General features: G+C 36.4%; 1 protein-coding gene across 5 annotated transcripts in view; it reads left to right on the top strand.

Moving 5' to 3' along the window:
* The first annotated feature begins 1,656 nt into the window (after positions 1 to 1,656).
* The window catches only part of PRMT9 (protein arginine methyltransferase 9), a 37,863-nt gene continuing 25,803 nt past the window's right edge, over positions 1,657 to 13,716 (top strand). Inside the window, exons 1-4 of one of the 5 annotated variants that reach the window (XM_056802753.1) lie at positions 1,657 to 2,087; positions 5,169 to 5,317; positions 11,394 to 11,630; positions 12,029 to 12,196. In XM_056802753.1, the coding sequence (XP_056658731.1) occupies positions 1,914 to 2,087; positions 5,169 to 5,317; positions 11,394 to 11,630; positions 12,029 to 12,196 (728 nt within the window). In that variant the 5' untranslated portion in view covers positions 1,657 to 1,913. Of the gene's footprint in view, positions 2,088 to 5,168; positions 5,318 to 11,393; positions 11,631 to 12,028; positions 12,207 to 13,716 lie in introns of those variants that run through there. The other 4 variants (XM_001376653.4, XM_056802754.1, XM_056802756.1 and 1 more) reach the window with 4 other exon arrangements.

The following is a 13,716-nucleotide window of genomic DNA, read 5'->3' as shown; positions in this document are numbered from 1 at the left end:
CTTGATGAGTTCAATGTCATTAAAGATAGTCTCCATTTGTATCTATAATCTTATTCTTCATTATCACTTTCAAGGGGCAGGTACTCTTTTCACTTGAGAACAATGAATCCATCATGTCTTTTCTCCTGATTGCTGCAAGGGATGTTAAAAAGTACTTAGAATGAACATTCCCAGCCAGGCTGAGTTCTTCCAGTGTGCTGAAAGTTCTTTATATACACTATATCTCCAGGATGTAAATCATATAAGGAAAAGTCTATAGGTCCAGCTTGCACTACAGCTCCTGATTCATGAAGTTCTTTTATTTGATTTGTAGATCTCTTGTATATGTGTCTGGAAAATCAGTTTATACAAGTCTTCCCAGGTTTCTCTAAAACTATGACCTTTATAATTTCTTAGAACACAATAGGCCACATCTGAAATGTTCAGCCATCCTTGTATTGATGGGCATCTACTTTCCAGTCGTATGCTATCCCCAAAAGAGGTTTTATGAATTTTTTTGCAAGTATGGGTCATTTTCCTTTCTTTAGTCTTTTCAAGGTATAGGCTAACAAGGAATTAAAAAAAAAAAAACATCACAAAAAAGACCTCAGGAGTTCTTAGACTTTTTTTTGTTTCTTTATAACGTTGTATAAACTCTTCTGGTTCTGCTCATTTCTCATGAGTTTAAACAAGTCTTTCCAAGTTTCTCTGAAACAGTTCCTTTTATAATATCTTAGTGTAAAAGAGTAATCCATTACCACTACATATCATACTTTGTTCAACCAGTGAGTGACCTTTTCCATCAAGTCTCAAACTCAAATTTGCAAAACTTTCCTAAGACAATGATACACATAATCTCCTAGCACACAATTGAATCTCCACAGTAGTGTGCTGATAAATATTTAACTACTGTTTTCCCCCCCTGGAAAATGTATACCTGACATACTTTTAAGTTTAGTCTTCATTATTAACATTTTCCCTATTACTTTAAACCTAGACAAACATCAAAACAACATAACAAGCCCATTTGTAGCTTTCCCCCAATTCTTTGGGGGGTAAATTCTGACAGTGAACATTGTTCTAATAGCTCTCAGGAACCTGTAAGAGCTGGCTCCTGCATCCTCCTGCCTTCGGTTCTAACCAAGCAACTTTCTCCTCCCCCTTGCTCCCAATCTTTTCTTATTCATCCTTGCTACCTTTTAGCAGCAGCAGCGAACCATAACACAGGTATTGGGGCTTTGGCATCCCAGTTTCCCATTTCAGCACTGTGTCGGTTTAGGTTCGGTTTCCGCCTCCCGCGAGGCTTCATTTAAATTATCTTTAAAGGCATATCCATTTACACATTAGCATCCCAAAAGGAGCCAAAAGGCGAATGTCATTCTCCCTCCAAGATCCCAACAAGACACTCGGGCATAGCTTAAACAGCTGGGCGGTTTCTAGATAGGTAAAGGGAGAAGTGGGGAAGAAGTAACTAGGACGAGCTACACCACCACACCACAGTAGATTTGGAGAAGAGGCGACTTTTAGAGGAGTAAAAGATATAGGGCGGGGAAAAGGCACGTGAAACCCACAAGACTCTAGAGCGGAGTCTTCGCATTGGAGGAAGGGAAGAAGCGGTGGTAGAGGCATGCGCAACGCGCAAGCGCCGATTAGTTTGAGGCTCTGGCTTCTTCAGAAGCGGGAATCTAGACTAGGAAAGCAGCAAGCGCCTCCTCCAGGATGGGGGGAACGTAGCGCGCGTATTGCGTAAGAGAAACGGACGTTGGCGCCGGGGCCGGAAGTCCCTCAATTTTGTGTTTTCCGCTTTTCCCCGGCTTCGCTGTCTCGTCTCTTTTTTTCCTGCGCTTTTAGAGAGAAGCCGTGCCGTCCGGAAGTCGAAAGGTCTCCAGGGAGTACCAGAAGGGTTTTAGCCCTGACCCTTTTGAATACCGAGCATGCCGCGTTCGCGGGGCGGGGGCCGGAGCGGGCAGGAGGCCGGCAGAACTGAGCTGGTATCCCGCTCGCTGCAGAGTGCGCAGCATTGCCTGGCCAGCCGGGACTTCGGCACGGCCTACGCGCACTACCTACTTGTGCTCAGCCTGGCGCCCGAGCTGCGGGACGACGTCAAGGTGAGCGCCAGGTCTGGCCGCTCCGTTCTGTCCAGCGTGCTCTTCGTGCCTTTTTTGCCTCTCCGATCGGTTCCGGTGCTGTGGGGACAGGCCCTGGGGAGAGGAAGACTGCAGTGCTCTAGGCCCTGCCTTGAGGGAGCTTCTGCCCTCGGGTTCAGAGTCACAGCCTGAAAGGGGTCCTTAGATGTGCTCGGGCCATCTCACTCCTTATGGAGGCTGACCGAAGAGCCTCACAAATGATTTGCCTAGGGTCAGGCAGACTGTTAGCAAGTGGCAAACGAGGTTTGAACTCGAGTTCTCAAAATCCAGTGTCGTTTTATTGCACTTTAAAGAATACTGGATTTAGGATCATACCTGAGTGTAGAGAGCACAGGGCAATCGAGTGCCTTTACATACCTTGGTCATCTTTAGATATAAAATGAGAAGATTGCATTAGATGTTCCAAAATCTCGAAATAATTCCATTTGAATTGATCGAGTAGCTATTAATATGTACTTCATTACATCTCCTACCTCTGCCTGTAATGGAATAGAAGCCTATGTCTGGAATGCATATACTTCTTGCCCCAGTTAACTTAGTACAGACTTGTCATACCCCTTTCTGTCTTGTGCAAAGACATGGTTCCTGCTCTCATGAAGCTTAAGTCTAATTGGTCTATCAGACACATGACCATTAACACAGCTAGTGTGTTTCTGAGGTAATATGATTTAAATCCAAGCCTGTCCTCTTATCTACTATACCATGCTTAACTTAAAAGCAAAAATATTTTCTGATGATTGATTTCTCTTGCTAACATATATTTGCAGTTATATTGCATGCATACAACAATAGCACTAGTTTTAAAACTGGTAACTAAGCAAAGCCTGTATCCATATTATAAACAATATATTTTGTGGGAATTCGCATCAAAGAGCAAACTGTCACCTATTTCATATTTTGTTTTTTTTAATAACCCTTATTTTCTGTCTTATCAATTCTAAGAGTGGCAATTGGGATTTAGGTGATTTGTCTCGAGTCACACAGTTAGGAAGTGACTGAGGTCAGATTTGAATTCAGGTTCTAATCTATTTCATGTCTTGACAGAAGCTAAAAAACAAAACCTAATTGGTTTAATAAGATCTGATTCAGTAAGATCATTACATGTTCATTTTTTCAAATCTATGCAAAAAATCCACTGAGTAGAGAAGACAAAATATAGTTAAAAACATTGAAAAGTTTCTCCCTAAAAATAAATAAATTTGGTACATCATGTAAAGGCAAATGTCTTTGTAGGATGTAAAATTTAAAGTTCTTGATTAAAACCATCTTCTTAAATAATTAATCAGATGTGTCATTTCATTGGTGTGGGTACTTAATATTTTATCCTGAGGTATGGCCATACAATTTCATTGGAAGGTGCCAAATCTACAGGGAATGAACTTGCAACTTAGCTAGGTTCTAGGATGAGGCACATAATTTGTGTTAGGTCTCTCCTGAAAGCTTTTCCAGCCTTTTTTTTTTTCTAACCCCCCCTCCCCCCAATATTATATATTAGTTCCAAGGCAGAAGAATGGTAAGGGCTAGGCAATGGGGGTTAAGTCGCTTGCCCAGGGTCACACAGCTAGGAAGTGTCTGAGGCCAAATTTGAACTTGGGACCTCCCATCTCTAGGTCTAGCTTTCAATCCACTGAGCTTTCTAGCTGCCACCTTTTCCAACTTTTGAACTCTGTTGTGTAGTTTAAAATTTGTATGCTAAGATGAGGCATAGGGTAGAACTTTCAGTTCAATAAACATTAAGTGCTTAACATATGTTAAGCAATGGAGGTACAAACAAAAATGAGAAGCCTTGTTCTCAAGTTTTGCTAGGGGAAAAATGTATACAAATAAATACCAAACATATAAGGTCATCTATGTCTTAAAAAACAGATGATTATGTGAAGACAACTGAAGTATAAAAATGGACCATGGATTCATTAATATAGTAGTCTTCACTGGAAAATGAGGGGTTGTCCATCAATCAGGAAGTGACTAAACAAATTATAGTATATGAATGGTAATAGAATGTTATTTTACCGAAAGAAATTATAGAAAAGATGGATTGAAAAACATTGGAAGACTGGTACAAGCTAAGGTAGAGTTATTTGAACAGTATTGGGAGAATATACAGCAACTCTTAACATTGTAAAGAACAATAACTTTGAAAGGTTTAAGAACTGGAATTAACTCTACCCTAGAGAACTAATGGTGATGGAGGCTACTTGTCTCTTGAAAGAAAATTGATGGATGTTAGATGCAGAACAAGATATACAATTTTAGACAGCCAATGTCTGGATTTATTTTGCTTTAATATACTTTAAAAAAATTCTTGCCTTTTGTCTTAGGATCAATACTAAGTATTTGTTTCAAAGTGTAGGCAGCCGGGGGTTAAGTGACTTACTCAGAGTCACACAGCTAGGGATTGTGTGAGACCAGATTTGAACCTAGAACCTCCCATCTCTAGACCTGACTCTTTCCACTGAGCTGACTAGCTGCAATATGCTTATTTGAAATATGAAGGACATACTATTTTTTTCATTTCAGAGAGGCTAGGTGAGCAAATGATATTTTTTTTTGCAAAGTATAGAATAACAAAATTATTTAAAGTAGTGTTTTCTGTGCAGTCAATAACTAATATTTCTGTTTGGTATTTAGCTGTAACACAAATTCTGGCTCTTCTACTTAACTACCTGTGTGACATTGGGGGTCTTAATTCTAATTTAAAATGAGAGAATTAGATGGCCTCTACAGTTTCATTGAGCTAAATCTCTGATCCTATCATAGATAGATATGAGATGAAAAATGGAATACATCGTGAACTAGTACTAGTACTTACATGCCAATTTCCTAGTTTGTGTTGTAACATCTATATGTTACTGAAGTTCAGTAACATCTATATGTTACTGAAGTTAGAAAACTGAATCATATTTCCATTTAGTTATGAGATGCTTTTTGAGGGAGTGGCTTTTAAGATAGTACTTACATCAAATAGTAATTGAATTCTCTGAAATCCTAGATTTGACAATATTTTGTTTTACTGATGAATATTTTTCCTCTTTTAAAAAGGAAACCTTTCAGTACACCCTCCTCAAATGGGCAGAAGAACTATATTCTCTGAATCGAGTACAAGATTTATTTGGTTGTTATGAGCATGCTTTGGAACTTTTTCCTGATGATGAAGTGATTTGTAACAGTATTGGGGAGCATCTGTTCAGGTTTGTTATTTCAAAAGCGTGTCTTTGTTCAGAATGAGAGGATATATAAAAGGGTAAATTATTAATGTCAAAACAAGAAGAGGATGCTTTTGAGTATGGCATCACTATTCCTATTTTTCCACTTGTGGTTTTAATGAGACCGTAAACTTTTGGTCCAGGGGTAAGAAAAGGTTAACTTGCTACTTTTGAATTGGAAAGATGTGAGAGTACCTGCAGGCATGAAGAAGTGGGACAGTCACAGTTAGATTCTTTGTGGCAGATGGGGGTGGGACTTAAAATGAGATTATGTTTCCCAGAATCCCATAAATTGCAAGTAGGAAGGAATCACAATAGCCATCTAGACCAATCTATACACTGAAATCCCCCCTTCTCCATCTCTCTGGGAAGCATATTCCATTTTTGGGTAGCTCTACTTATTAAGTTTTGTTGTGTGATTTTTAAAAAATGAAGCCCCTTAAATTCTATTGTATTTTTTATCTTTTAGTTCTTTTCTTGAATCTTAACCTTTCCTTGCCCCGTCTCCAAATGTGTGTGTGTATGTGATTAATATTAATATTGTGCAGTTTAAACACAGAATCCTTCCTAAATGGCCCAGCTATAGTTTTGTTTTATTTTAAAAACCCTTACTTTATGTCCTAGTAACAACCCTAGGTCAGAAGGGCAAAGGGTAGGCAATTGGAGTTAGGACCTGCCCAAGGGTCATACAGCTAGGAAGTATATAAGGCTAGATTTGGACCCAGGATCTCCCTCCAGGTTTGGTGCTGTCCCTCACTGATATAGCTTTAATTCCATTGTGGACAATAATTCTCTTGTTCTTTTTTTAAAAAATGATCTATGACATTGATTTATAGTCTAGGTACATTCCTGCTGTTTAGTCAAGAAACATTGAGCATTTAATATGTGCCTGACACTATGCTAAGGGAACCTGAAAAAAGCAAAAACTATACTAGTCTTCAAGGAGCTCCCATTCTAATCCAGAGAGATGACACAGCATATAACTGTATATACAAAACATACAGGTAGATAGAAGGCAATCTTGTTGGGAAAGCACTAGCATAAAGAAAGATTGGGAAAGGGTTCTTGCTAAAGGTGGGATTTTAGCTGAGATTTGAAAGAAGCTAGAGAAGAGGTGAGGACAGAGAGCGTTGCAGGCATAGAAGACTACATTGAAAATGCATAGAGATAGGGCAAATATGTGGCTCAGTAGATAGAATATAAGGTGTAGGAGATCCTGGGTTCAATCTAGCCTTGCATACTTCTCACATGTATGATCCTGGGCAAGTCACTTATCTCCAGTTGTCTAGCCTTTACCATCTTTCTGCTTATTCTAAGACAGAAGGTATGTTTTAAAGAAAAGAAAGAAAAAGAAAATGCATGGAGGGGCAGCTGGGTGGCACCTTGAGTAAATTGCCAGGCCTGGAGTTGGGAGAACCTAGATTCAAATTTGGCCTCAGACATGTCTTAACTGTGACCTGGGCAAGTCACTTGACCCTGTTTGCTTTAACCTTTTCTATCTTGAGTTGTTAGGAAAACATAAAGTAAGAATTTAAAAAAGAAAATGTATGGAGTTGGGTGGTAGACTATTTTGTTTAATGAATGGGCCAGGATGCTAATATCACTGGATAATAGAGTATTGTGGAGAGGTGTTAACTGTGAGAATACCAGGAAGGTAGGAGGGGGCTAGTTTAAAGGGTCAAAGATGGCAGTTGTAGTTGAGAATGTAGAAGTATAGAAAAAAAACCCTTAATTTTATCTTTAATTTTAAAAATCATACTACTTTGTATCACTACTAAAGGTAGCCAAAATTAGTGAAACATAGTCATCCTTTTTGCCTGTCAATGTAAGGCCTGCTCTTGATAAGAAAATGAATTCCATGTTCTATCAAAAGGCCCATAATGTTGAGAATATTTTCACCCCTGTTATATTTAAAATAGTTGTGGTTGTAAACTGTAGTGAGTAAAATAGTGGAAGGTTCAAATTATGCTAGAAAAAAGAGTGGGTGAGTAAATTGTGACCGCAGAAAATATGTTTCACTACAGTATCTTGGTTTTTTAATCAAATATAAGGTGGTTGCCAGGGAATATATTCCCAATCATGAATATGCCCAAGTCAACTGGGTTTTATAGAGAATTTAATTAATAATTCAATGAGGAATTAAAGAAAGAGAGAAAGAGAGAAAAAGGAAATAGGTATGAAGGGCCTTAAGTCAACATTGCCTAGACCTGAGTCTTAAGAGAGAGAGATCAGTCAGTCAGTCTTTTATCACTCACCACAAGGTCTGTCTAAGCAAGGATTCTAGTGACAGAGTCTCCTCAGAGAGAGTTCCAGCCAGAGTCCTCCTCAAAAAGCCTTCCAGCTAGAGACCGTGTCAAAGGGCCTCTCTCAAGAGCCTCCAGAGGGACAGAGTCCCCTCAGAGGAGCTCCAGCGAGACCTCCTTAGAGATTGTCCTCCAAGAGCTTCCCTTCTCCAGAGCCTTTCCTCAAGAGCTTCTCTAAAAGGATCCTCCAAAAGGATTCCTCTCAAGCGATCATCCTCATAAGAGATTTCTGCAAAAGGATTGTCTTCTCAAGAGATTCTGCTTTTTCTTATATAGGGGTTTTTCTCCTATGTCACCTCCCCTAAGTCCTTACATCTATCAATCACTGTAGATGTTTTCCAAAGGACAACCCATTCTAAAAACACTGCTGGGCCGACTTAATCCCTTTAGTAAGTTTGAATCAGAAAAAACACTGCTGGGTTGACTAATCCCCTCAGTAAGTCTGAACCAGAGAAAACACAGCTGAGTCGACCAATCCCCTCAAGAGAAAACTTCTGAATAAGTTTTCACCTCTTTGCTCCTGGCAAGTTTACAAGTTGCCCCACCTTTATAGATAACTAGCATCCCATTGTATCAACTCTAAAAACAGGCATGGCTCAAAGAACTCCTTGCCTCATTATAAGTATGGGTCTAAGTACTTTCATTGTTTAGCCAGGAGTTTTCTCCCCTAAAGCAGTCTTAAGTATGGGTGGAGTAGAGGTCCTCTCATTTCTGATCCTGGCGAGTTCTTACATCAAAATGGGGAATGTTCCCAGTAGGGAATTGTTCCAATTGAGAATTCCCTGATGGGGAAATTTTTAACATTCACAAGTCTGAGAAATTTCAAGATTTACACCCCTTGATATAAGTCAATTTGACTAATATGAAGATATTGCTATTTTGGTATTCTAATTTGCAGTGTCATTAGTAGGTGCACAAAACATCTTATTTTTTGTTGTTTTTACTAAAATATGCATAAAAAGAATTACTGATTTAAAATATATATATATCTTAAAAAAAAAGTAGAATCTGTGTTGTTTAGTCAAATATATTAAGGTATGGGAATAAATCTTTTTATGTTAAGAATAAGTTATTTTAACTTCCATTGTCAAATTTAAGCATTCAAATATATGAACAAAAACCACATAAAAGGCAATAAGAACTATAATGAACAAACAGGAAAAATTATAATTATTACATGTAATGAAACCCACAAAAGCCCATTATTAAAAGAAATCTCTTTTTGTATCCCCAGTGCTTAGCACAGTTTCTGACACAAAGATGATGCTTCATAAATAAGATTGAAATACTGAAAGATACATATGTTCCCTTTAATAGGATAATGGCAAAATTATCTTTTATATTTCTGTAATCCTTTTTGGACTTCTTTCTGTACATTTAACATGGTTATGAATGAAATTTTTTTCTTTTTTAAAAATTGAATCTTAGAATAATAGACTTTTTTTCTTTTTAAATCCTTACCTTCTGTCTTAGAGTCAAGACTATGTATTGGTTCCATGTCAGAAATGCAATACAAATTAGGTAAAGGGGGTTAAGTGTCTTGTCCACTAGGAAATGTCTGAGGCCAGGTTTGAACCCAGGACTTTCCATCTCTAGGCCTGGCTCTCCATCCAATGAGCCACCTAACTTTCTCCAGAATAATAGACTCTTAGGCATACAAGGGGCTTTAGTAATCCTTTAATATAAGACTTTCATATTCCAGGTGGAAAATTACTTGCATTTAGATAAAGTATTTAGGGATGTTACTTAGCTAGTGGCAGTAGACTTCTCATTCAACCACAGGTCTTTGATTTCCTATTAAGTCCAATGTTCTTCCTGTGGAACTATATATAAAATGTCATACAATATTGAGTTACAGTTCAAAATAGTCTTGATAGGTCTGGCAAAATGTGTTAGTGTTTGGTTATTTTGGGGGGTGAGGTGTGAGAGATATTGTAAAAGACTTTTTTTAGGGTAGACACTAGTCTGATAACATTAAACTGAGGATTGAAAAGGGATAAGAGTAAGATCTCGTATTAGGAATAAACCATTAAATAGGTAAATTGTTGTTAGAAACAAAAACTAAGTAAATATATTGACCAATAAACAGTGTCTTCCCTTATAGCAAATGGAATAATTTCCCATTTAAATAAGATTGATTTATTTTTAATTTAAATACCTGTAATTTAAATAATGAAATTAGAATCATTTAAAATTATATTTTTGCCCTTCTGACTTTACTTAAATGTTTCAGTTTTAAACATATTCTAGATTGGAAAACATATAAGGGTAATATAATCACATGATTGTGACTATTAAATTCCTAGATCAGTAGTCTCTGAAAACTGGAATGGACTCCCTAATGAATAAATTTTGTTATTGTAAACTGTTAGAGCCACCAAAAAATTTTAAGAAGAATAAAATTAGGTTATGGTGGTTTGAAGAATTTTATGACTTTTAAAAATTTTATGAAAAAATGAAATATCTTTCACTAATTTAGAATTTGTGGTAGTTGATGATAATTATGGCTGAAGTTTACCTTAGCTTCTTTCCAGCAAAAAAGAATTTGTTTACCCAGGAAATTAAGAGCGCAAAAATGATTTGAAGTAAAATGCATCTTAAAACAATTTAGTATTTAGTTTACTTATGTGCAAGTAATATACCAACAAAATTATTATCTAGAGAATATCTCTGGTTGTGGAGCATAGTTTGGATGAATTTAATTTGAATAGAAGCATATGTTGCATGTGGAAAAAAGCCCTATACTTGGAGGTGGAAAACCTGGATTTAAGACACATGAGTAAATCATTTTGACTTTCTAAGTATCTGGGTCTTTATCTGCAAAAGGCAACATTAGACTGCACCTTTTTTGTGCGTCATGGATTGCTTTGGCAGTCAGAGGAATGACTCCTTAGAATAATGTTTTTAAGTGCATAAAATAAAATATGTAGTATTAAAAAGGAAATCAATTTACTTAAGAAAAAGTTCGTAGACCATAGGTTAAGACACTCTTGATCTCTAAGGCCTTTTTTAGTTCGGCCTAAAGTTTTATGTTTCTGTGGCACAATTTTATTATTATTTTTTAAACCCTTACCTTCTGTCTTGGAATCAGTACTGTGTATCAAGGCCTGGCTCTCAATGGACTGAGCTACCCAGCTGCCCCCAGCCCAATTTAATAAATTATTTTCTTCCCACAGCTAGACAACTACAGTTTACTGTAACTTTAATATTTGTATTTACAGCTCTCATCTAGATTCCATTTTTTGAAATTAACTTTGCAGCTAAATCAGAAAACTGAATGATTTGGTTACTTTATTCATCAAGGCTTATAAAGTTATTGAGAAGGTTCAGCAACTTAGTCATGGATATTTGAGGTGGTATTTAATCATATAGCTTGCCTTATCAGACAGTGAGTATTGATTACTCAAGTTGTACAATACTGTTTTCTTAGAATTGTGCATAGGTAACTTAAGCTAACATGAAAGAACATGACATGGCTTATTTACTTGTGGAGACTAGATTAACCTGTGAAATGATAATAAGTAATAATGTAAAATCATTTGGCATAAGTTTATGTGTAGTGGGAAGAATTAGCAAGGGAAAGATTGGTAGGGGTTGTAATAGGGAAATTTTCATGAAGGAAATGGGCCTTTAGCCAGGCCCTGCAGGATAGGTTTTGGGGCAGAGTGGGGAGGGTTTTCCAGAGGCAGAGAGGCATATAGATGTTGAGGTGAAAGCAGATAGCTGAATATTTTGTTCATCATTTTTTTTACTGGTAGAATGGGCTTTAGAGATGAAGCGGCTGGCTATTTCCATAAAGCAGTGAAGCTAAATCCTGACTACACTGATGCAAAGGAAAATTTTTATCGTGTTGCAAACTGGCTGGTGGAGCGCTGGCATTTTATCATGCTTAATGATACCAAGAGGAATATGACTTATAATTCAGCAATCCAGAAGGTGGTTCGATTGGGATGCAAGACTGTTCTGGATATTGGAGCAGGAACTGGAATACTCAGGTTTGTCATCCTTGAAATAGTACCTGCAGATTCTTATTATCTTTTACCGAATGAGAACTATTTTTTCTTTGGAAAAATATTGGTATTATCTGATTTAGAATTTTAGAATTATCATCTTAAAAGAAATTTCTATTGTATTATGTAGTTATTATCTTATATATAGTTATCCTAATTTGTGAAACTGACATGGTTATTTATTAGCATTGATAGCTAGAAATTTTAATAATGTTAATTTAAAAAAACAGCATGGAGCCAAATTTATAAAATTAATTCAAATTTAAAGAGAAGCAGGCATGTCATCTTCTTAAAATGTGGAACTCCCTTATTTTGAAAAGAAAATAAGAATTTTTTTTTTGTTGCTTGATTTTTTTTTCCCCCGATGGATTTTTTCCCCACAGCATGTTTGCTAAAAATGCTGGTGCACATCGAGTCTATGCCTGCGAACTGTCAAAGACCATGTATGAACTTGCTTGTGATGTAGTGGCAGCAAACAAGATGGAAACAGGGATCAAATTATTACATATGAAGTCTCTGGATATAGATGTTCCCAAGCATATTCCTGAGAGGTATTGTAAAGTATGTCCTGTAGTACCTTTTAAGTTATTATTTGATTTTTAAAAATTAAGTTGTGAAAATTGTCTAGGTTTAAGTTCCAACTAACAAGATAAACTAACTGATTAAAAAATGTAATTATAGCTTAGGTGATGTAGGGAGAAAGCTATTCTAAGAACAAATTCATTATATTGTAAAGATCTTAGTAGAAATGTACATTTAGTTTAGGCATGTGAACACACTCATCTACACATTTCATGAATCAAAAAACAAACCCTGAATCCATAGGGCTAGGAAAACTTATCAAATATTGTAAATTTCTACGAATTCCAGAGTAAGCTCAGAGGTAATTGTAGTTACATGTTTGTTTTCTAATTTGGGAACTCTGACTACTTTGAATATAGTCCATTGAGGCCTAACTCTTCGTTGTGATTTCATCACAGTTTTATATTAACTTACCCTAACATACTTTTCCTATGAGATTTAGTGTGATATATTAGAACATTGAATTGGGAATCAGGAATTGTGAGGTTTAGTCCTTATTTTTTTATCTTCCCTCATAGGTTTTACCTACTTCACAGGTTTATTCTGAGGAAATTGCTTTGTAAATGCAAGCTAATCATTTCTCACCTCAGTTTTCTTACTTGTAAAATGAGGGAGTTAGACTAGATAATTGCTATGATTGTCCACTTAGCTGCAATTCTTACCATAACCTCCTGCAATCTTGCAAGTGAGTCATTGAGTTGGTAAATATTTATTAAATGCCTACTATATACCAAGCACTGTGCCAAGTGTTGGAGGTGAGGGTCTTGTTGGTCAGTCAGCTATCAGTTAGGTTGTTCACTGTCAAACTGTAGCCTTAGCTATACTACTGGTCCATCATATAGATGCTTTTTTTTTTTACAGTGTCAGCACTTGAGGCATTCATCTTCATTCATATCATTTTGTTTGACTTTCATCTTTGTATATTCTGATTGAACGTTTTCCTAAATATTTTTAAAGCATTAATATAAATGGTGATAGCTTTTGGAAACTATATCAATAAATTAAACTTTAAGAGTGTCTAATATCCTTTATCATTCTTATTAATAAACACCCATCATTGTTACTGTATTGCTAATATTTGTTCCTTAGAGAAGTTTAAAAAATGTATGAATTTGGATAGTTGTGGAAAATATTTGGGTAGGCATTGTTGATTCTTTGTCCTACATAAAAGATAAAGGTCCTCTCAACTGTGTGACAGCATATATTGATTTAATTTGGAAGGCTTAAATGATTAATTCAGAGAAAATTTCTGCTTCTTCATTCTCTGTAGCAAATATTAGTATATAATCTGCAGCTATTTTCAAGTAGCATCTTAGCAAGTCTATATTTTAAAAACTTTAATATTCAATTATATAATGTCCCAGGAAATGCTACTTCTTGTTGCTTTGCAATATATGATCAGTCAGCTAAGCAAGCATTTATTAATAAGTATGTAAGATTTACAATTGGTTTGACAAAATAATAGTAGTTAAAAAAGAGTTTGTGGTCA

The sequence above is a fragment of the Monodelphis domestica genome, chromosome 6, assembly GCF_027887165.1.
Source record: "Monodelphis domestica isolate mMonDom1 chromosome 6, mMonDom1.pri, whole genome shotgun sequence".
NCBI classification, from domain to species: domain Eukaryota; kingdom Metazoa; phylum Chordata; class Mammalia; order Didelphimorphia; family Didelphidae; genus Monodelphis; species Monodelphis domestica.
Note: the sequence above shows the minus strand (reverse complement) of the source record. Positions and strands in the feature narration are given on the sequence as shown.